This window comes from Zophobas morio, unplaced genomic scaffold (genome assembly GCF_036711695.1).
Source record: "Zophobas morio isolate AGI-343-1 ecotype UQ-CSIRO unplaced genomic scaffold, CSIRO_AGI_Zmor_V1 ptg000005l, whole genome shotgun sequence".
NCBI lineage: Eukaryota > Metazoa > Arthropoda > Insecta > Coleoptera > Tenebrionidae > Zophobas > Zophobas morio.
In genome coordinates, this window is record NW_026972110.1 from 12,216,672 (window position 1) to 12,241,798 (window position 25,127).

The 25,127-nt window shown below is 33.3% G+C and overlaps 1 protein-coding gene across 1 annotated transcript; it reads right to left on the minus strand.

Annotated features, from left to right (window-relative positions):
* Positions 1-131: 131 nt before the first annotated feature.
* Positions 132-15,196, minus strand: LOC135122754 (serine/arginine repetitive matrix protein 1-like). Its single transcript, XM_064047154.1, has 8 exons — positions 14,896-15,196; positions 14,705-14,794; positions 14,523-14,645; positions 14,295-14,465; positions 13,892-14,235; positions 7,173-7,694; positions 1,722-1,940; positions 132-1,641 (listed from the first exon to the last, which is right to left on the minus strand). Exons 1-8 carry the CDS (start codon positions 14,908-14,910, stop codon positions 264-266), a joined length of 2,862 nt encoding a protein of 953 aa, XP_063903224.1. The 5' UTR covers positions 14,911-15,196; the 3' UTR covers positions 132-263.
* Between the last annotated feature and the right edge of the window lie 9,931 nt (positions 15,197-25,127).

Below are 25,127 nucleotides of genomic sequence, written 5' to 3' on the forward strand. Positions count from 1 at the left end.
CCAATCTTCTTCTCGCAACCAAACAGGGTGGCCAACCTGACGGCGTGGGCGAAGCGCCTAAATTCAAATACTATTTATAGTCAAATCAAATTTATCGAACTCTCCACACAATCAAACGAAAAATAAAAAACTTGTGTCCACATACATATCAACTTTATTAAGACAGCAACATACGGAATGAATGACAAAGAAAAATACAGGTCACTCATAAAAGCTAATTACCTATTATCATTCAAACTAAATAAAAACGTTTATGATACACGTCACTCCGACTTATCGCTAGAGTTTTGCCTCTTCATTGATTTGAGAGCTTTCTCTCTCAATTTTTTTTCATCTTCGTTAACTACCTCAACGTCACTATTATCTGAATCCTCACTCTCTACCTTCTTCTTCTTGTGTTTTTTGTGTTTCTTTGAATGCTTCTTCTTCTTTTTATGCCTTTTATCTTTCTTGCGTTTTTTTGATTCTACTTCTTCGTCTGAGTCGCTTGCTGACTTCGTGACTTTCTTCTTACGCTTTCTTTTCTTCATTTCCTCCTCGCTATCTGACGAACTGTCCCGTCTATGTTTCTTTGATTTCTCTTTATCAACCTTCTCAACTTCAGAATCATCTGAACTCTCTACCTTCTTTTTGCTTCGACTTTTCGGGACGTCGCTGTCGCTAGAATCGTCCTTCTTTGATTTTCTACCTTTTTCAGAGCTTTCAGAGCGACCTCGTTTTTTCTTTTTCTTGTCTTCTTCCGAATCGGAACTCTGATGTCTCTTCTTTTGTATTTTTTCCTCGCTGCTGTCTCGTCTACTTCTTTTACTCTCCTTACCTTTCTTACTCTTTAGTTCAACTTCTGCACTGCTCTCTTTGTCCTTCTTCTTCGACGAATACTCCACTTCGCTATCGCTGGAGCTCGAATCGCGCTTCTTCGCCTTCTTCTTCGACTTAATCTTCTTCCTTTCCCTTTCTCTTTCCTTTTGTCCCTCGCTGTCTGAATCACTTGAATTTGAATCAGTCTCACTCTTTGAAGGTTTCTTTGTAACCTTCTTTGTCTTAATGTCAGCCTTTTCTTTCAGTTTTTTCTTCTCGTCCTTCGTCGACACAGGAACTGTTTGTTTTTTAGGCGGGAATTCGTTAGCTTTTATGAAAGGTGAAGGTGTCCTTGATAAACTGCGCGAATATCTAGGTGGACCGTGTGGCGGGATAAGATTATTATCCTCAGGACTGATGCTTCTAGATTTTGATTTCTTGCGATCCTTAGACTTGAAGTCGCTTTCATTCTGGCTATCCGACGTACTAATTTTTCGCTTCTCCTCCAGTTTCTTCTCCGGCTTGTGGAGATCGTCGCTTCGCTTCGTTTCCTCCATGCGTCTGATGGAGTCTTCTTTCTTTTCTTCGGGTCGTCGCGGCGTCGGGCGCGAACCTCGTGATTCGTCTCTTTGATCCCGACGATCATTTCGAGCGGCAGGACTAGGGCTGGGTTTGCGGATTCTCTCTCTGGATTTTCCTCTGATGGGCGACTTCCTTCGCAGACTGCCTCTTTCCCGGGATCTTCTTCTCGACCTCGATCTTCTTTCCCTTGACCTGGAACGTCTTCTCTCGCGCGAAAGTCGTCGGTGATTCCTGTCGCGGCTTCTGCTGCGTCTAAGCCTCCTAAACCAAACGGGAAATTAGTACTAGTACTAATTTCAACCTTTTTGGGGAAAGAATTATGCAGAGAATTATATACTAACCTATCTCTGCTGCTTCTTCGTCTGCTCGGGCTGCGTCTCCTACGACTAGGACTGCGTCTGCTCCTGCTCCTCCTTCCTCTTCTATTTCTGCTCAAGCTCCTCCTCCTGCTGTAGCTGCGTCTCCTGCGAGGGCTCTGTCTCCTTGGGGTGCTCCTCCGCGATCGCGAGATGCTCCTCCTTCGTCGGCTGAGACTCCTCTTGGTTCGAGAGGGACTACGTCTGGAAGCAAAAATCTATCTGTAATTTGAAGTAAAAATTAAAAACTTACAACGACGAACAATACAGTGATGTTATTTTTGAACAGAAAGCTGCACTTTTTAGCAACCATTGTTTTGAAAGACTAATGCAGTTTCTTTTCAAAAACTGTGTAAGGACATCACAATATTTATGTTATCGTGTCCTTATACAGCATGAGAATGAGTAATATGAAAATGAGCAACATGGTATAAAATGTGAAAGATATTGGTAGATGAGTACTGCATCAATATATCGTCATGTCGATCCTTACATGGATATACAGAGAGTTAAAAAAGACAGTTTGTAAACGAACCTAGTATTATACATAAACCAACTCGTAAACTGAAAAAATAATACAATACAATTATAAATTCCAAACCCCAGTTATGGAAAATGGGAAATAAAAAAGGTAAAGTTAAAATTTGTTCAAGTGTGTAATACTGGGATCCTGGTTTAAAATTTAATTGTTTAGGAATGAGTCACGTGAGTGCAAGGAAACAAAGGATGCATTTAATACAACAACAAACACCACAGCAATTCACAAGTATTTATAGAAATACATATTTAATAAATAAATTACATCGAAAATCTTTTTTTTTACATTATGGGCTTCCTAGAAAAAACATACCTTACTACATATTTAATTGTTATATTGGTAAAACGCTAAAATTGTATAAAAAATGCATTTTCATTACGATTTTTTTTTAATTTCAAATTCAATACTTATAAGCCAGACCGTTAAAAAAAAGAAACGAAATCAGTGGACGTCCACCAAAGAAATGCCGAGGTTTTTCTCCCCTACTGAAGACAGAATTCTGTTAGGTGTCAATAATTCCCCCAGAATAGAATTTTTCCCATCCTCTTAACAGATATTTGGGTTAAAGTATCAAACCTACGAACGTCAAGTTTAAGTGAAATAAAGTGAGTGCCCACGTGTAACATACAAAATTTTATCTATGACTTCAGAGCTCTTTGAAACCAATTTACATAAACGAAAATGACTTTTATTAATGCCAAAAATGCGTGCAGTAATCTACATTACCTAATTTGCATGAGTAGGACAAGTAAATTTATCCAACTGGCATCTATAATAATTATTATTTATAAGTTAAGTTAAGTAAATTTTATCAACGTTGCAGAATTCGTTTGAAATGAATTTAAATAAATGCAAAAAAAAATCAGTTAAAAAGAGAACAGTAATTAATTATCCTACTCATGTAAGCACTGCGGTAATTGAACTCACATGGGTGGTATAAACAGAATTTGTTTGTCTGCACGAACAGCGAATTTACAAGTTTTTTAATTAAAAAAAAGGTAGACTATTTCGTATATGATACAGATGGAAGACACCCTTGTAAGTCGTGTAACCATTGTGGCTGAAGTTAAAAGGTCGCGAGAAAGGGATCAATTTTACACAAAAATCAATTGACAGAAATAAACCGTGATCTAGGATATTTTTAATCCTGTTGAAGGTCTTTATCACATTGCAAAAAATATATATTACGTACAATATTAAGAACATCTTCTCTTTGTCTACATTATCTCAGAGTATAAAACTTCACTTTATTCAAACACGCAAACTTCAATGCGTGACTGGTGAATACAACCGCCGACAACTCCCTATTATATTTTGAGAATCTTATGACAGCCGAATATTGTTTTACCCACGATGGCATTCTCACTTTTCATAATACTCATTGACGTCAGATACCAATCATCACGCGAGATATGAGACATTGTTGGAATTATTTTTCTCTAAACTTTTGTGTTGAAATGCGGAGGTGAACCAAATTGTGCGCATTTTAATCATCTAATTTAATTTTCTTTTATCGTTATTACTTTTTTTTTATCCAAATTAAACTATGTATTTTCTTAGATAGCAAAAATTTAGCTGAATTCAAAATGGTATAGCAAAATCATATTGTTCACTAATACATAATTACATTTCTTCATTCTTTTTCAATTGTTAGTAGAGTCCTGATTTTATGTTGTTACAGTCTACACAATATTTCTTATTCTCTATTGAACCAAATTTTCGGCGGCATTTTGTCCATGAACTACTTCTTACTACGTGTTTTGTTCGAAAGGACAAATAAACGTTTCCTAACAGACCAATTTTAACCTATTTAAAATATTATGCAATTGAAAAAAAAAGAGATTAAAGTTTTCTACGGTTTTACGATTTCGGTTGGTATTCCTGTTTTGTGAATTCTATTGACATATATTCAATTCACGATCTTTGTGGTTTAGTTTTTATATGTTGGAATATTTAACGCAGCTCCATTTCACAGAAAATATTTGTTATTTATATAAAACTTTACAGGTCTGGATATCAACGATCGAAAAACTTTTAATCCAAACAAAATTACCAGTGAAGGTTCAAGATTTACCATTTTGGCGCTTTTTAGAGGGTTGTGATTGTTTACTGAATTAAAAAAAAATAATGACTGGAACTACCATAAGCCAATTGACGGACTATTTTTTCAAAATTCGGTGAATAATCGTTTATTCTTGATTTGAATAAGCCACACCGACGACAATGTGTAGTGGTTATGGACAATGCACCGTCCTACTCAGTGCAGCTGGACAAACTTACATTCTCGTGTAAAAAAAGTCGTGCAAGAATGGCTGATTAATCATGGTGTCAATTTCAATGAAAAATTTTCGAAAAAAACCTTTTCGTACGAATACAGCCAGACGTGATTGAAAGAGCATGGTCATGAAGTTCTTAGATTACCCTCATACCATGGTCATTGTTTTAGTGAAATGGCGTGGGGGTTTTGTACGAATCTCTATAATAAGCATATAAATTCGCGACCTAAATCTCCAGATAAGGTAATAAATTTATGACTTGAGGCCATATCAAAATGGTAAGATTTTTGTAGACATAATGACGAACTTATTTTGACCGATTGGACAAAACCCGGGAAATTTACCGTTGAAGAAAAAGAACATCATTGAAAGTTAGACATCACGCAATCAAATTCATAATGAATATATTTAAGACTCCATGTTTATGGTGAGATTATTAAGTAAAATAGGAAGAACCAAGTCTTCAAATCACTAACTCGAAAAATTCTAGTTATTTACTTTGTTTATTCATGCCGACAGGCTTTGGATATGTTATACCCACGTATATTAGCAATAAATTGTACAATGATCTTACGCAGAGTAATAAAACGTCAAATAAACAAGTAAAGGTTAAAAATTCAACACCAAAGTTTATTATCGTACCATCCGATAAAGGAAATCTTGCATTTATAATATCATTTTTAAAGCCCTTTTTAGACTACAAAAAAGTCATATTTTCATTGTTCACCCTTATCCAGAAAGATCGTGAATAACCTATAAATGTCAATATAACAACGCATTGTCGTGCAAGACCATAAAATTTTATTAGAATTCTCAATGCCATATCTATACCGGGTTCTCACATTTTGGTGGCGTTATAATGATTTTAAAATTGGTTCTTTTACTTTTACTACGTTTAACAACTAAATTTAGTTAATATTTCCCTCGCCCATGACCATGTTTAATTACCATTTCAGTTAGAATATACAAAGATATGGTTGTGTTCTTTTAGTAATAATTTGATAAAATTCCATTTGACAACAATGTTTGCCCGATATAAAGCGGTATGTACAAATCAGCAAAAATCGAGTAAGCAGTTAAAAATGTTTGACGTATCAAAAATTGTCAAAGTTTTCAAAACTCGACGTTTCAAATGTTCGCAGTTAATTTTAGGTCCCTGTATGTTTTATTTTCGGATAAATTTAAAAGAATCTGGTGTTATGTTGCTGGATGAACTTGAAAAAATCTTTTGAGCTTTTACTGTTTTATTTTCCATGGTGTAATATTTTGAGAACCATTGAGATTTTTTTTGTGAATTATTTAAAAGAATTTTGGGGGACTTTGGTGTTCTATTTTTTGACCTGACCTGTTTTTGAGTCAATTTTGGAAACCCGTAATTTTTTTTTTGAAAAATTTAAAACAATCTTGAGATTCTAGGTATTCCTGTTTGGAAAGAATTTGAAAGTGCTCTGGAGCCTCTAGTGTCTTTCTTAAAATATGTAATTTAATTAAATTTCTTAGAGGATACGTCATTTGCTAAAATCAGTTTAATCTTATCAGGTAATAGCCCCACTCACCCGCCCTCTCTTTTCTTACAGGGTATCTCATTTGCCAAAACAGTTTTATCTTACCAGGTACTAGTCCCGCCCACCCGCCCTTTCTTTTCTTACAGGACATCTCATGTGCCAAAATCATTCTTGTCTTAGCAGCTAATAGCCCCGCCCACCACCCTCCCTTTTCTTAGAGGGTATGTCATTTGCCAAAATCAGTTTTATTTAGCAAGTACTGATGACTAACTTTTACAAAAAATTATTAAAATTTGAAAACATGATTATTGTTATTGTCCTAAAAAAGCTGGATTTCACTCACCATCGTTACTAAGAAATCAGAAAGTAAGCCGAGGGTATTCACGCATTAGGGCTCGTAGTGTTGCCAATTTTAGTTCTATAAAATAACGTTTTTTTCGTAATCTACATCTGAAGAATTTTTTTTTCCAGACACCCGATATTTCGAGTCCGACCGATTCTTATATTTCACCTTAACCAACTGAAAATGTGTTGCGTATTTATTCTTATTACGATATATAGGTCCATCCATTATAACCTAAAAACACGTCAACAGTACGATATGGCATTCACTGAACATAATTATAACTGAAATTTAAAAACATGGGGTCTTCTGTTTAACGAAGTTTCTATTCTCTGCATCAGTTTACCACTGCATTGTGAGCTTCAAAATGACGTCACAACTTTCAATTATCACAATTAAGTCATTTTGATCAAACACTGGATATCTCGTCCAGTTTCAACATAGAACACAACCTGATTGGGTGAAAAAGGAGTTAACCAACTTTTGAAAATGGTTGGTATTCGTACTAAATCATGTCTATCGTTTATAATAATAAAAGTCAAACCGATATTTTATCAATTTCGGTAAACGGAAGTTCAACTATAACAATTACAAACATCATTTCTTTCAGTTCCGAATTAGACAATAGGAGCATTTAACAGTATAAAGAAAAACACCATTGACACAATAAAAAATACCAATTAGTTACGTACCGTGTCAACAATTGACAAAAATCGAATCCTCGTTTTTTTAATAAAAAAAACAAGCAGTACTAATACAAATAAAAAATCCCACCTTCTAGAGACACTCCTCTTTCGGCTAGTTGACCTCTTCCTCGAGAGACTCCTCTTCCTGGACACGCTCCTCTTGCGCCTCGGACTCTTCTCCCTGCTCTTCCTGTTGCGGCGCGGTGACTTAGACGGCGACTTCTTCCTCTTGCCCTTGTCCTGCTCCGGCTCGCTGTCCGAGCTGTCCTTGGTCGACCTGTAGTGCCGTTTCTTCTGGACGCTGTTTTCTTTCTTCCTGATCTCGAAGTTGTCCTTGGATACGTCGGAGCTCGAGCGCGAACGCCTCTTGTCCTTGGTGTCCTTGGAGTTGGAGCGTGACTTGCGATCCTTCGATGCTCCTGGACTAGATGAGCGGGACCTCGAGCGTGACTTGCTGGGTGACTTAGAGCGTGATAGTGACTTTGACCGGGACCGGGAGAGCGACTTGGAACGTGACCGTGACTGGTGTTGCTGCTGCGGCTGTTTGGCGTTACTGCCGGCCATGGACATCAACTTCGCTTGAAGCTTTGAAACTGGCTGGGAACTTTCTCTATGACAGTAAATGGAATGTTAATTCTGTTTTATTTTTTTGCGACGTGTAAGAATATCATCCACTTTTCAAATGATAAGTTAGAAATCAAAAGTGTAAGCGTAATCAACGGATTAGAGCTTTTCTTGTTTTGATGGATGATGATCGAAAATTTAACGAAAGAGAACTTGTGGTGTCGACAATTCGATGTATCAAAACTACTACACAATTTGGCACAAGAAAATCAATGGACGATGAGTCCATTGTCATGCAGTATTCCTCTGTATAGAATTTTTTTAATATATTTTTAACGAAATCCAGTTAATACGAGATTAAATTTCTCTCTTTCCAATGTCTTACAACATGGTATGTCAAAAGTAATCTTAAAGACGATACACCTCGAACTGATAAATAAATACGTTTTACAAAAGAACAAGTTATATCTACAGCGAAATTTTCTGAGTTTAACACATTTAATACCATCTTGTGTTGTCCCAAGGGCCGCAAGTTTAGGCATCGTTCAACATCGTGTATCTCTGTACACTCGGAGAGAACGTTTTCAACAAAAAAGTAGTTTTCAATTTTTTTTTTAAGATTTTTTTTTATAAAAATACATCAGAAAAGTACTTTTGTTTGATATTTTATCTATTTTGGTGGAAGATATTTTTGTTGAATATATTAACAGCATCTGGTACTCTTCATGAAAACTTCTGCGTCTGCTTGGTAGTTGCGTCACGTTTGAATTTTCGGTTGCGTTCTCTTATGTAGCGGTAAATCACAAATTTCTTTTCAAAACCGATACATATTTAAGAAACAAGAAAACACCTACATCATTGGACCAACTAAATAAAACTGTCACTGACATATTCGTACAAAATGTAATTCATCTTACAATTCATTGTAACAGTCAGTTTTGTTATTTCAAAGAAAAAATACTGATTTCAGTATTTGTTAATTCTTTTCAGAACATTATTAGTTTCATTGTCGGCTATTGATCCCCTGCAAATCTTTTAATACAGCAAATATGACGTTTGAGGACGAAGAAAAATTATAAATACAGCTTCATCATGTTTCAGTTTAAAAACCTATATTGTTTAAATTAGATAGGAAACTGAAAACGATATTCTCCATCTCTATGAAGGCAAGGTATCTTCATATTAAAAAATTGGCAACTTGTCCTTAGCATTTTTATTATGAAATTTAATTTCTTCTACCAAGGTATTACCGACACCACGAATATTTGCCAAAATAAATGTTCATAATATTTATAGGTAAAAATCTGTGCTTTTGGTTTTTAAATAAATCTCTTCATATATTTGTGGATACTCTACAAAATTCCATAGGAAGCGATTTTTTTTTGCAACAGCTACCCATAAAAATTAACTGAACTTAATGCTATTTTCATTTTGTCATGTTCAAAAAATGCAATCTCACTTCAAAAAAAATATTAAAACCATAAAATTGACTCAACAAATTTGTAAACATCTTTTAACATTTGTTATTTTCATAAAAGTTCTTTATTCTGTCATTGCTTTATTTATAAATTTGTTCTAAAGATGCATGTTTTCTGGAATTTATGTAATTCTAAGTCCCGTCTTCATTCCTTTTATTTTCATACTTTCTGTGTTACGACAAACGATTATTACTTTCTACCGTAAAAGATCAGATATTTTAATATAATAATCATTTAATTTTTTTATAATGTAATTTATCCGGGAGTTTAATTTTGATGAGTTCTTCAATATTTTTATAGAGTAATTCATTTTTAAATATTCATAAATTTAAAGATTTTACACATGTGAACTTTCTAAGCGAATGATTATAGCGTTATGCAAAATCCGAAAAACATACACAAGTATTTCAAGTTAAATACCATAATTAAGTACTTTGAAATCGTTAACTGAAACAATACAGGGTGTCTCTAACTAAAACTCAGCGGCCCAGGTCTTGAGAAAGGATAAAAATATTGAAATTCTGCAAACCCCATGGTTTTTAGCTTAAAGGGAGAAGCTTAATTTAGTACATTACAAATATGACACATACATGGCGTCGGCGTCGCGATGCACACCTATATTTTTTTTAAATTGCAACGAATTTTTTTAACGGATTTTGATTCACCGTAAAATTGTGATTACTGATTACCATGACTTAAAGTACCACGTGACTGAATCTACGCCAATCAGTGTATAAACTAGCCCTTACATATTTATTTAATTTTCAGTTGACGAAAAAAATAAAATTTGGAAACAAAGAAATTAAAAATGAAGTGAAATAAAGAACTACCACTATTTTGCGACAGTTCAAACATACGCTAAAATAACTATTTTTGAAACATCTTGTTGGTTATAAAATAAAGTACCTACAGGTGCTTCATTTAACTCAACTTTCATTTTTTATGTTTATAAATTTTATTTTTTTTTATCAACTGAAAATGAAATAAATATCAAGTGTCTGATATCATTGAAATCGTAACTTAACGGCGCTGAAAACGTTTTAAGCCCAACAGCAGATAGATAATCCGATTTTTTCCAATTTTGCGACGATTCCATCAGTATCAGTGCTCAAAAGTGTATCTAAAGTGTAAACTAAAGTCCTAACAAAATAAAAATTAATATAAAGAAGGTGACTACAAGTTGCCACGTTTTGTTATAAAGAGTTTCATGGTGTTTTTTTTTTCAGATGAATATTAAAAAGCATCAGAGGGGAGCAAGAAACTAGTTAGTTGAGGCACAACTGGCAGAATAAGAACAAGAGGAGCAAAGAAAAAATATGGAATTTTTGCTACGGAAGAAAATTTTAGAGTTAGACATTGAATAAAAAAGAAGCAGCTAAATAAACTGAAACGTAATAACATGGAAATGTAACAAAATATCAAATTAAATAGTGGTATAGCATCTATTTGTTAAAATTATAAATTTCCAAAAAAGAAATTGTATAAAACTTCTTCTAAATTGGCGACAAAAATGAAACTTTTATACAACTCCCCAATTAAATATTACTCGGTTAAGTAGAGTCTAAGCCACGACGGTGCAACAACTGTACAATTTAAGAAGTACCTAGTTATTTTTAAGCAATGCTTACAGCTAACGTTGGTGTAAACGGGCATAAAACTTGTGACCTGACTGCAAATAAATCTGCCCCGTCTATTATTTTCGTCAAACGTCATTACTAAATTTTATACTAGATTTATTACCTTATTGGCATTCTTCATGCATATAATTAGAGTCGATGAAAATTCTGCTTTTCCTAAAGAAATAAAAAATAAATATGTACTTTTACACTGCCATTTATCGTCCATGTATTCCGAACCTGGTCAAGATATACTTTTCTTTTCATTAACTATGAATTATTTCTTTGGAATTAATATTTACAAATTTCTTTGCTTAAATCATTTAATTTACAAAAACAAAGTTATAAATTATATTTATTTTGTTCCTTTTTACAGCCCCTTGTATACATATTTATTTACAAGCTTCCCAAAGAACACAAAAGATTCTAAATCGTTTTATCCATTAATATTGTGGTCATAGATAATTGCGGTCACATTCATTGTCCAGTCAAGATTGTATTTCATAGTAAATTGTTTAATTACAGTAATTACACCTTTTGGAGAGAGTATAATTTAAAATATTTCTATGGTTACAAATAAGTTCTATAGAAGTTGAAGTTCTTTTCCTTTCTTATCAGTTTTTGTAAGTTATAGTAAATGTTTCCAAAACGGTTTGTCAAAGTTCGTTCAAACTTTAACTTAACGATCAAAACTAATTTAACAAAATCACTGAACTAATTTAAAATTTAAAAAATCTAATTAACCCGAAATGTTCATCATACAGAATGTGAAAAATTGTAATTGTATTTCTTTTTAAAAAACTGATAACAATCGACATTTTTGTAAACGCCGAACAAGCATAAAAACGAAGAAAAAATTATAGGGTTTCGCAAAAAAAGTCATTACAGCAACCAATAAAATCAGTGTAATTATCAGAAAATCAAGCAACGTTTTGTCATAATATTTATGCACTTTTTAATAGGCAATTCTTGTACTGTATACTAAAAACGTTTACAGTGAAGATACTATGAGAACATGTAAGCCATCACAATGTCACTTCAACTGTGATCAGTGGCGTATCATTTGATTCTGAAATAGATGAATTCAAGAAAATACAGCCTGTTATTGAAAGGTACGTACAAAATAAAATCGGCAATTGGTCTCGAAGTATGGGTGCTAAAAGTTAAAAAAAAGTTCAGGTAAAAGTGTTCTCCTTTTAGAGATAAAAATTATTAAAATTTATGTCCAAATTCGTTGTACGCCTCTGATAAAAAGATCATCTTTCGTTTCTATAGCAACATTTAGTCTTGACAAAAGTTTTATTGTTACAGTTGCTAGGATTTACTAAAATAAATTAGTTTTACCTATTTATCCTTCAGTAGCGTCTAAAAAGATTGGATAAGGGTTAATTTTCCCCTTAAAATTTTGATAAGACAAAGTAAGTTTTTCCGACTTCTTAGACTTCGCGAAGAACTGTCCATTTTGTTGTACGTACCTTTCAATAACACCCTGTATATTTTCATGATATATACGACGAAACGCTTTGCATCTACTGCGGCGTTATATTCGTGTATTCTCAAAGTATTTCCACTCTACGACTATCAATGAATGTGGATAAAAATGAAAAATAAATTTAACCTTGAAGAATTTTAACATATAATTAACAAAACCGTAGCACACAATTAATTCCACACGTGCAAGTTGTTAGCGCCAACACTTAATACAAAACATAAAAAAAGCTTATTTCTAAGCGAATTCCTAATTTTTTCTGACCAAAATAAATATCTAAAACCATTTTAAGAAATGCAGCGCGTAAATATTATTCACAAACGAACTGAAACAACTCATAAAACCGGCGGACACCATCTACAATCAGCAAATGGATATGAACAACAATCAACAAACCGTACCAGGAAGCCGTAAAAAATCAGAACTAAATGTAAACGGTTAAGGTAATTTCTTTAATCTCCATAAAAATTGCAAAGTCGTCGAACACGCGCACTTTACTCATAAATAAAACACGAAATAATTTCTTAACCTTGAAAATATGTAGCAAGACAATTTGTAAACATACCATCATCCAAAAAGGAAACACGTGGCTACATCTGACGGGTGGCACTCCTAGCATTTTGTTCTAGAAGTCAGGCAGTGATTGGAAGCTAGCTTCAACCACCGGCTGATCAGACGGAAAGGACCGCCAAATGTTCTGCTCGCCCGCCTGATTTAAATCCACTGGATTTCTCTTAATGGGGCTACATGAAATATAGAGTTTAAATTATAGTTCCACACAATGGTAAAATAGACATAATCGAGGTAACATAGCTCACTGCAAGCGTTACATCTGGAATGTTACATTGTATGTCAGAACTCATATAGGTGTAACACTTACATAAGTAGACGTTTGTGAAGAATCACAATGTAGTTTTGTCTTGTAAATAGATTTTGGCATTAACTTGAAAAAACAGAGATTACCAAAAATTGGACACTATGCTTAAATGGTAAAATTTCAAAATAATTAATGAGATGAGATCAAATCACTAATTATCATATTGATAAAGTTGTATTTTTCTGAATACTTCTTTATACATGCAATTTTTCGATTTTAATTACTCGTTTGTAGAAATACCATTAATATTTCAGTAAATCAATAAATCGATCAATAACTTCATCCACGTATGTTGTATGTACCTGTGTGTAGTAGTTTTCATACATCTGTAATGATTTAGATATTCCGTGGATTTCAGCATAGTCAGTCTCGTTAGAAAAGATGATTACCACATCTTTAATAATGAATTTTGAAATAATTCCACAAATCCACATCTTATTATTAATATTGCAATTGCAGTGTTTAGTAGTAACTAAACAGTTTATTTTGTGTAACCTTGGATTTCTAACAGGGAAGTCAAAAAAAAAATTAATGCGTTATATGAATAAACTTAAACAAGTGATTATACTGCACGTTCTTTCTAGCATTCATATAGTTCTGTCTTTATCTAGAGCTAAAAGTATTTGCTCACCATTTATTCATATTACACATTGTGCTAAATAATTTAACCTAATTTTTTTACTTACCACAAGTTAGTACTTTTTAAAAATAAAAATAATTTCGAATGTAAAAAATAAAGTAAAATTTAAAAAACCCGTTAGTTTTTCATTAATAAAAACTTACAAATTGTGTTTAGAATTGGCAGTATTACTTTCCAGCTTCACAGACTCTTCCCTGCCATTGTTCTCACGTTCATTTGGGCTTGCGTTACCATTGTTCCTGGGGTCATCGAGTTTGATCCTTGATCTTGAACGACTCCTTGATCTTTTATCCTTGCCTCTGTCGCTGTTCCTGCTGGACCTTTCGTTGGAGCGCCTCCGGGGTCGCGATCGCGATCTTGACTGTCTTCTAGACCTAGACCTGTCCCTGTCCCTGTCCCTGTATTTCTTTTCCTTTTCTGACTTTTCCCTTTCTCGTTCTTTTTCTCGCTCCCTGTCCCTGTTTTCGCGGTCTTTTTCTTCTTTTTCCTTGAATATAAAAATGTTAAAATTCGTAAACTCACAGATAAGTCTACTAATAATTCTACCTTTTTTTTCATTAGCTCTTCCCGTTTCATGTCTAAAAGTGAGTCCGGTATGCCTGAAGGGTTTTCCTGTGCTGATATGAGTAACGCCCACAACTCCGCCATAAACTCCCGCGCATTTTTCCCATGAAGAAAGCCAGTGAGGTTGATTTGTATTTTCTTTGGATCAGGAAACTAGGATACAAAGAAAATTATAAGCACTCGTTCACCTTGTTGTCACGGCTTATTTACCTTTTCATCTAATTGATTATATACAAAATCGACCACGACATCGTCGTCGATTTTTAAAATCTCAGTTAATTTGTCCTGAATCCATGGTTTGATTACATCGAGTTTAATTTTGGACATATCAACCTGCAAAATGTGTACATCCTGTAATGGCGCCAGCGCCAACTTCCATTAAATCAACTCACCCTCTGACTCAAGCAATCGCTAAATTTCATTTGTTTAAGAAGTTTCTTCTCCTTATCGCTAAAGCGGTTGTCCTGTTCAGTGGTTGTGCCCTGCAATAACAGTATTTATGTTTACAAAGAATGTACCTCCTTCATTATGACAGTTCTATTAATAAACATCAAGGGAGAACAATTCAGTGAAAGACACTTACCGTATACATCATCATAGAGCCAAGTTTTTTCCTTCGTTCCGAAAATTAAATAAAACCACCAAAATAAATGAATTGAAGTACAACTAGAAAATCTCGTAGACGCCGGTACTTATTTCCACTATTTACACATAACTTGCTTATTCACATGATTTAGTATAACATGAAAGTGCAACGACTACTATAATTTGCTGATCGATGTAGTTTACAGTAAAAAGTCATAGTTCTCACACGATAAACTGTTGTTGGATTCTACAAATCCATGTTGCATCTAACAAAATGGCGTGGCGTCAAATTTGTGTTGGCAATTGAAATCGCTGTATTATCGACCGATTAATGTTTGTTATCGACTGAGCGGTAATTTAAGGGTGACATCTATATTTCTAAATAATCACCAAACATACAGAGTGTTTCACCAACAATGTTACTAACCTACTGACTTACTTATTATGAATACTACCGTTTGAAATTTTTCGCCTACGAATATTTTCTTGTATTTAGTAACATACCTGGAGCAAAAATTCTGAAAGAATGTACGTTAGAACAATCAATCAGAACTGCGAGGCATATATTTTTGTTATGTATATATAATTGATTATTAATTATACATAAGTAGACATAAACATAAACATCAAGATATGAAAACAATAAGTTATAAAACAAACTTAATGCCAAATTTAGAATAATAAATGCATTGCTACACATGTTCGTGTAATCACTGACAGATTTATGTATCGAAGATAAAAATTATTATTTACACGATCGTTTATTATTTAGTACATTTTTCCTAAATAAGAATGGAAACGTTCTGAAATGATTGTAGAAAAAAATGAAATGGAACATAATTTGTGATTTTTTTAACACTTCGGTTGCTATGAGTCTTTTGTGAGCAAAATTAATTGTTTTTGTTTCACCTGTTTTGTGATTTTCCGAATTTTCTTTAATAATTCAATAATCAGTTTGTGTTTATATTGTATAAAATATATGAAGGTGAAAAAAGAAACCAAAGAAGCCGTCAAAAATTAATGGACCAGTTTTTTCACAATACAATTTTTAAGTTGTGCTAAAAATACCAACAAGTCGTTAATAAAAATGGCAATCACATTAATTGAAGATTCTTTTTCCGATTAAAGATAAGTATTTTTTTTTAAATCGTTACGAACTTTTCTAACAACGTAGTACAAATAGAAAAGATTCATTCTTCTAGTTGGATGCGCCTCTTATGATAATGCCGCGTTGAACGTGGAAATTAAACATACAAAATTCTACTAATCTTCCACAGAATGATGATTTTGCTGACATATTCGGATTTCATTTTTCTTCAGAATAATGTAAAGTTCTCAAATTTTAACTCACAAAAAACTGATCGAATGTTATTTCGACAGAACTTGCCTCGCCCTTGAACTACGGTCCAACAAATTCTGCTTCTTTGAAAAATTATGAAATTTAATTCTGTGAAATTTAACTTTTTTGTGATAACTTCTATGGAGTAAAAACAATATAGAAAGTACCCAGGGTAAGAGAAAAAAAATCCTCTTCTTATAAAAAAAGAGAATTGGGTCCCCGAAAAGGTTTCACATTCTTTAAAAAGTCAGTTGGGACCCCCGGGAAGGTTTCACTTTCTTTCAAAAAAATACACTTGAGGTCCCCGAGAAGGTTCTACTTTCTTTAAAAAAAAAGACAGTTAGGGCCCTCGAGAAGGTTTCAACTTCTTTTAAAAAAGACAATTGGGACGCCCGAGAAGATTTCATCTCAAAAAAAAGACATTTGAGGCCCCAGAGAATGTTTAACCTTCTTTAAAAAAAGACAGTTGGGGCCCTAGAGAAGGTTTCAACTTTAAAAAAAAGGACCGTTGGAGCACCCGAGAAGGTTTCAACTTCTTAAAAAAAAAACACTTGGAGCCCCAGAAAAGGGTTTACCTTTAAAAAAAAAAAAAAAACTTGGGAACCCAAGAAGGTTTCATTTTCTTTCAAAAAATACACTTGAGTCCCCCGAGGTCTCACTTTCTTAAAAAAAAGAGATGGAGCCCTCGAGAAGGTTTCACATTCTTTAAAAAAAAGACCGTTGGGGCCCTCGAGAAGGTTTCACCTTCGTTAAAAAACACAGTTGGGAACCCCGAGAAGGTTTCACTTTAAAAAAAAATACACTTGAGACCCCCGAGAAGGTTTCACTTTCTTTAAAAAAAATAGAGTTGAGGCCCTCGGAAAGGTTTCACCTTAAAAAAAAAAACAGTTAGGAATCCCGAGAAGGTTTCACTTTATTAAAAAAAACAGTCGGGATCTCAGAGAAGGTTTCAACTTCTTAAAAAAAAAGACAATTTGGGTGCCCGAGAAAGTTTCAACTCCTTAAAAAAAACACTTGGGGCCCTCGAGAAGGTTTCACCTTTTTGAAAAAAGAGAATTGGGAACCCCGAGAAGGTTTCATTTTCTTTCAAAAAAAGACACTTGAGGCACCCGAGGTTTCACTTTCTTAAAAAAAAAAGAGATGGGCCCTCGAGAAGGTTTCACATTCTTTCAAAAAAAAGAACGAGAAGGTTTCAACTTCTTAAAAAAAAGATGCTTGGGGTCCCAGAGAAGGTTTCACCTTTTTTTTAAAAAAAGAAGAAACTTGGGAACCCGAGAAAGTTTCATTTTCTTTCAAAAAAAGACAAGGTTTAACTTTCTTAAAACAAAAGACAGTTGGAAACCCTGAGAAGGTTTCACAATATTAAAAAAAGACAGTTGAGACCCCCGAGAAGGTTTCATTTTCTTAAAAAAAAATACACTTAGGACTCCCGAGAAGGTTTCACTTTCTTTAAAAAAAGACAGTTGGGGCCCTCGAGAAGGTTTCAACTTCTTTTAAAAAAGACAACTGGAACGCCCGAAAAGGTTTCATCTCCTAAAAAAGAGACATTTGGGGTCCCAGAGAATGTTTCACCTTCTTTTAAAAAAGACAGTTGGGGCCCTCGAGAAGGTTTCAACTTAAAAAAAAAGACCGTTGGAGCACCCGAGAAGGTTTCAACTTCTTAAAAAAAAAAACACTTGGGGCCCAGAAAAGGGTTTACTTTTTTTTTTTAAAAATAAAGAAACTTGGGAACCCAAGAAGGTTTCATTTTCTCTCAAAAAAATACACTCGAGGCCCCCGAGGTTTCACTTTCTTAAAAAAAGAGAGATGAGACCCTCACGAAGGTTTCACCTTCGTTAAAAAACACAGTTGGGAACCCCGAGAAGGTTTCACTTTCTTTAAAAAAAAATACACTTAAAACCCCCGAAAAGGTTTCACTTTCTTTAAAAAAAATACAGTTGAGGCCCTCGGAAAGGTTTCACCTTTAAAAAAAAACAGTTAGGAACCCCGAGAAGGTTTCACTTTATTAAAAAAACAGTTGGGGTCTCAGAGAAGTTTTCAACTTCTTAAAAAAAATACAATTTGGGCGCCCGAGAAAGTTTCAACTCCTTAAAAAAACACTTGGGGCCCTCGAGAAGGTTTCACCTTTTTTCAAAAAAGAGAATTGAGAACCTCGAGAAGGTTTCATTTTCTTTCAAAAAAGACACTTGACGCCCCCGAGGTTTCAGTTTCTTAAAAAAAAAGACAGTTGGGGGCCTCGACAAGGTTTCACCTTCGTTAAGAAAACACAGTTGGAAACCCCGAGAAGGTTTCACTTTCTTTAAAAGAAAGACAGTTGAGGCCCTCGGAAAGGTTTCACCTTAAAAAAAAAACAGTTAGGAATCTCGAGAAGGTTTCACTATATTAAAAAAAACAGTTGGGATCTCAGAGAAGTTTTCAACTTTTTTAAAATAAGACAATTTGGGCGCCCGAGAAAGTTTCAACTCCTTAAAAAAACACTTGGGGCCCTCGAGAAGGTTTCACCTTTTTTCAAAAAAGAGAATTGAGAACCCCGAGAAGGTTTCATTTTCTTTCAAAAAAAGACACTTGAGGCCCCCGAGGTTTCACTTTCTTAAAAAAAAAGAGATGGGGCTCTCGAGAAGGTTTCACATTCTTTAAAAAAAAGATCGTTGGGGTGCCCGAGAAGGTTTCAACTTCTTAAAAAAAAAAAAATTGGGGTCCCAGAGAAGGTTTCACCTTTTTTTAAAAAAGAAGAAACTTGAGAACCCGAGAAGGTTTCATTTTCTTTCAAAAAAGACACTTGACGCCCCCGAAGTTTCACTTTCTTAAAAAAAAAGACAGTTGGGGGCCTCGACAAGGTTTCACCTTCGTTAAGAAAACACAGTTGGAAACCCCGAGAAGACAAAGACAGTTGAGACCTCCGAGAAAGTTTCACTTTCTTAAAAAAATACACTTGGGACACCCGAGAAGGTTTCACTTTCTTTAAAAAAAGACAGTTGAGGCCCTCGGAAAGGTTTCACCTTAAAAAAAAACAGTTAGGAATCTCGAGAAGATTTCACTTTATTAAAAAAAACAGTTGGGATCTCAGAGAAGTTTTCAACTTTTTTAAAATAAGACAATTTGGGCGCCCGAGAAAGTTTCAACTCCTTAAAAAAAACACTTGGGGCCCTCAAGAAGGTTTCACCTTTTTTCAAAAAAGAGAATTGGGAACTCCGAGAAGGTTTAATTTTCTTTCAAAAAAAGACACTTGAGGCACCCGAGGTGTCACTTTCTTAAAAAAAAAGAGAGATGGGCCCCCGAGAAGATTTTACATTATTTAAAAAAAAAGACAGTTGGGGCTCCCGAGAAGATTTCACCTTTAAAAAAAATACACTTGGGAATCCCGAGAAGCTTTGACATTATTAAAAAACCAGCTAGGATCCCCGACAAGTTTTCACATTTAGAAAAATACAGTTGGAGTCTTCAAGAAGATTTTACTATCTTTGTTGAATGATTAGCAAAATTCTGGTTAGTATTTAACCATCTAACTTTTCTAATATACATACAAAATTTGACAACAACCGGTGTAGCAGTTTCCGAAATTAGGTACGTGTCCAATAAAAATGGATACAGACACCAAACAGACAGACAGGCAGACAGGCGGAAATGGTACACTACTTTTTTCGTATTGTAGAGGTCATGAAAAGTCGAGAAAATATAAAAATGGTCATTCGTCCGATGTTTGATGTTGTGGAAGTAAATGTTTCTCATAATGTCTAATTTTTTATGTAACTGTAATAAGAAGAAAATATATATATTTCAAGTGTAGTGAAGAACATGAGCTGAAAGACTTTAAAGCCATGATCTTAAGTGGGCAAACTGTGTTAATTTAGTTTTATCAGAAGATAAACTATTGGAAGTTAGTCACTAGGTTGAGAGATTGTGCCCTGTCCCTAAAAAGCTTATCTAAACATAAATATGATAGTCTTTCTGCAGACCAATCCATCAATTTCTAGTCATTCATTCGTAGTTAATCAGTCTGACCATCCTTCATTTTACCCAGCCTGAATGCCAAGATATTAAACACCAAGTTGTATTTATTTAATAAAAATAGCAGATAGCATTAAGTGTAATTATCGCAGACAGGTCTGAGTGATGCTGTAAACGATTATGAATTGTTTTCTTCAGATTTCGTTGTCTACGGAACTGGAAAATTCGACAGAAGGTGAATTTCTAATTACAGTCACCGCCAACACAGTCAAGAACACTTTCGTTTCTAGAGTAATTAATTAGACATTTACTTTAAATCCTCTCATTTATGCTTACTTTGTCAAAATTACTTTTTCTGAAAGTAAATGCATGTTAGTTGTTCTGCTCGACATTGTCTCTCAAGTTAGAGTTACTGATTGGTGATTACGAAACTTTCTTTAAGTAACCATGTTCTTTGGATTTTCTTTTTAAATAGTTTATGTATTCGTCATTAGAATCATTAGATTTCAATGCTTCCTTGTTCGGTTTCTGTGTCAGCGATAGAAAAATTACTGTTCCTATACTTAAACATTTTAAGCTATAATTTGATTTTTGTTAGTGTTAGCGTTTTATGCTGCCTATAGAAAACAAACTCACATTTTTTAACAAACATACAATCCAGGAACTAGCGAAAAAAAAATACTTTTCAAGTATCATCATGGTGCACATTTTTTAAAAACAACCTATTTTTCAGTAAAAGCAGGCTATTTTTAAAGACACGTAAGTATTTAATGCATATTGTTACACCCCTAAAATAGACCAATAAGTCAATCAAATTTTTTGCAAAAACACCCATTTCCTGGTCCAAGAGCAAAACATTTGTCCTCTTTCAAAATCAAGGCGATTTCAATGAATAAAAAATTGTCCAATTCTCTTCAGATCTGAAGGTATCACAAACATTTTTTTAATGGGTACGAAAGTCTTGTACACATGATGGACACTCAGCAGATTTTGACTTCAGCGCTTTGATTTTGATATATTATATAAATTCTTTACAACAAATAAAATTAGTTAAATACACAAAAAGTGTTATATACGGGACTGGAAATCCTTTCAAAATCTTATTAGTCATTACACAGTATGTATAGTCATATTTAAATTAATAAACTACAGTACATTTGCTTACAGATATTACAATTTGCACCTACAAAGAGGCAGATATATATTTAGGTGATGCTTCTATAAAAACTTACAGCGAACTTATACAATACACAAATATACAAGAACTTTAATTTAATTGAAGAGCTGGCTCAATTGTACCAAGAGTCACTTTACAATAAAAAGTAACTATAATAGTTTTTAGTACAAATTACACAATTATAACTTGTAACTTGTAGAACATCTTCTTACCTTGCGAGAATTATACATAATTATAATGAATAAATACAATTTCCTTTACAAACTCCGGAAAGCGAAACCATCGCAAGGAAAATTTGTGGCCAGGATTTCGTTAAACCGAAAAAGTTTTCCGTCTCTGCGGGAACTCATTGAATGTGATACCCAACTACCTCAATTTCGCCATATCATTGGTTTAAAAAAGAATGTGAACCCCTCCATAGGCTTCTGCTATTTTTTTTTATAAAAATATGTGCAACTTTTTCTGTGTATATTTGTTTTTCTAAAATAAGGTGTTTTTTTTTTCATTTATAACAAAACAAGTTACAGGTTTCACACTTCAGGACTTGAATCCGTTAGATCTAAAAATAAACTTATCTCCTAAAAGTTTAGTTTCTTATTTGTGTAAATTAAATATGCAAGATTTATTTACAAATCTAAGAAATTAAAGTTAGCTAACTTCAAATCCCCTGACAACAATTCTGTATATCCTAAAGACAACATATTCTCATTTAAAATGAATGTTAAAATATTTTTATTTTGTAAACACAAAAAATGTTATCATTTTCAATATCCAATAATTTAATTTTTCTTGTTTCCGTTATTTAAAAAGCAATAAATTTTTAATGTCGGATCTCTCATGAGATCCGAAATTAAATTGACTCTGGATTAAAACTTGATTAAAAGACTATAAGATATAAAAATATTGACCCGTATTTACAAAGTGTTTTTTTTTTATTTCTGCTCGAGTTGGCCATGACGGGTACGTTAGCAATGTATTTAATTGAAATGACTGACGTAAGCGTCATGGCCAACTAAAGTAGAATTAATTTAAAAATTACCCGATATTAGTGAGCATATAATATGTATGCAGGTATATACAGTAGCAACCACACGAAATAGAAGAGTTCATCTGTAATTGTATCCTAAGCTATTCCATGCAAATTTTTTTCCGCTGGTTAATAAATATATTTTATTTTTTTCTGGTGAAGAAATTCCAACATCATCAAAATATAGAAGGTTTCGATTATATAGCTCATCCAGTGCTAAATGGTTGAAAATTAAATATACTACCTTATTAATCTTTTCTAATTTTTGCTGATAATATGTCAGTAGCAAACACATCTCGAAAGTTCACTGAGTTTTGTCGTTCTCCATTATGTTATATGTATATTTCTATAATATTTAACCCCTTCTTCTTATCAGTTTTATATCTTTTCCTTACTCTTATTTGTTTTTTTTTTATCCCGTCTTCAAAGTCTTTTGAGCTAATTTAGCTGCACCTAATTGCCTAATTCTAATACTCTTGCTACACTTACGGTACCTAATAATTAAAACAGATAAAAATATAAAAATCTATGTGCGAGAAAATTTTATATCAAAATATAATATAGCTTACGCTCGGCCCTAGAGTATGGAAAAATAGGTCTCCCATTAATTTCGTTCGTCTGTCATCTGTGTCGATTTTTATTAGACAGATAATAATGTTAGGAATATCGTGTACATGCTAAAATACTCTAAACTTTGTCTAATCATCCCCACCAACAATTTGTTGACGACACCTCAAACCTTTGCATGATAAATGCTATTTACATTCAATAAATTAACATACTGGTAATTTATGAACCCGTTTTTAGTTTTTGCATTGGACATCCAGATTTTCACAAAAAAAAAATCAAAATTGTATGACAACATTTTTTACTAATATGAAAGCGTAACCGGGCCACGGGTTCAATTACCTCATAGCTCATACGCCACTTTTTTCTTACATTTTTCTAAAAAACTGGATTCATTTGGCTGACTGTACTTCAGAGACGAGGGAAGTTCTATCTAATAACATCCGACTTTTTTTCTTTTCTCTTTTAAAAGATGAAAAATGATTGAGTTTTACGACACACTTAAAAATGGACTTTTGACAATTAAAAATATCAATTTTTGTGATACTTAAAAACTGGGGTTTCTTGGCTAAAGTATCAATTTATCCTTAGTACTTATAAAAAAATGAAGGTTATTTCGACAGAACTTGAAGTATATAGTACAACATATCCAGCTTTTTCGAAAACTTATAAGAATTGAATTTGCGAATTTTATTTATGTGTGTAATTTTTCATTACAAAATTTTGTGATGACGTCATCAACATTTTGGAAGGGCACGTATGTCAATTGGGATAGATGCAATGTAATACTAATAATAATGGTACTGTACTGCCAATTTTTCACCAACATTCAGTGAGTCGTTCTCGATGGATTGCTTTATTCATTCATTTTTTTGAGTCATCCTGTATAAGTAATTGTAAAAAATATGAATGCATTCATAAACCACAAGTATAGTTTCATAATATTTTACATATTTTAGACAGTATTTATTCGGCAAAATTTTGAGATAAATTTTGATTAACAAGTTTTCATGCCTATGATAACTCTAAAACGTCTGCAACATTTCACAGCATTTGTTATACAATTCTATTTTTTTTTTCGAAAAATCTAGATGCCTACGTTAAAAACTCAACACGGATTCATGAATCACAAGTGCAGAAGCATCTTATTCTATCGAATGTAAATAGCATTTACTATTGACATGGATGATCAGACAAGTTTTGGTTAGCGTTTTACATCTATACGATCATCCTAACATAGGGATATATAAAATTTGACGATAATCAGTTCAGTAGTTTAGGAGACTATATGTCTAATAAAAATTGACACAGACAGATGACGGCCAGACAACAGACAACAAAACGGGTCATGATACGTCAAGAAATCATAAAAGCATTCGTCGGAAGGACCCTATTACATATAAAAAATAATCTAGTTAGTTTTTGATCTTAAAAAATTGGATAATTTTGTTTAAAAATAGGCCAATTTTATATTGAAAGCAAAGTAATAAAATTATTATTCATTTTATTACCCTTAAAGCGAACTTTTCATTATTAAAAATAGGTTGAATAATGCAAATTAAACAGTTTTTTTTTTATACGTGTAGGCCTACATCTGCCTACCTTAATGTTATTATTGCTGCTACCTTAATAGAGTAGATTGACCTGCTGACTAACATAATCGATCAAAATTAGGTAAATTGGATACCGTGTTACTGAAATGGCGCTAGCTGCTTTTGAATAATTCATTCCTTACAAGTATTTTTTATTAATTTTTGTCTGTAAGATCCAGACATAAGTCACACACTACAGCGAAAAATATATGACCCAAATTACTGATGATTAAAATGGTTAATCATCGGCTTGACGGTTTCTACTCTCACAGAAAGTTTAAAATTTAGTATATGTAAGGATATATACATAATAGTCACTATATTTTTGGGAAACTATAATTATAACTCAATTTCTTCATTTTTTAGTGTACACAAAAATGAAAAGTGATTTGAGATTTTAAATCACAATGCAACATCTAAATAAATAATTGATCCATTCGAGCATAACACGTCCCTGTCTAGTCATCAAACATTTTGCTAGTCATATATTTTAATAAGGAAAACAGGGTGTTCTCCCACTTTACTGTAACAACTGTTCTTGTTCTTCTTTAATCCCTCCCAGGTACTACATTATATCATT

What these genes read in the sequence shown, in the direction of transcription:
- LOC135122754 (XM_064047154.1), bottom strand. An exon ending in ATAATCAATTAGATGAAAAG is followed by an intron (nt 14,466 to 14,522) that starts GTAAATAAGCCG and finishes TTTGTATCCTAG; the next exon opens with TTTCCTGATCCAAAGAAAAT. An exon ending in AAGAGCTAATGAAAAAAAAG is followed by an intron (nt 14,236 to 14,294) that starts GTAGAATTATTA and finishes TTTATATTCAAG; the next exon opens with GAAAAAGAAGAAAAAGACCG.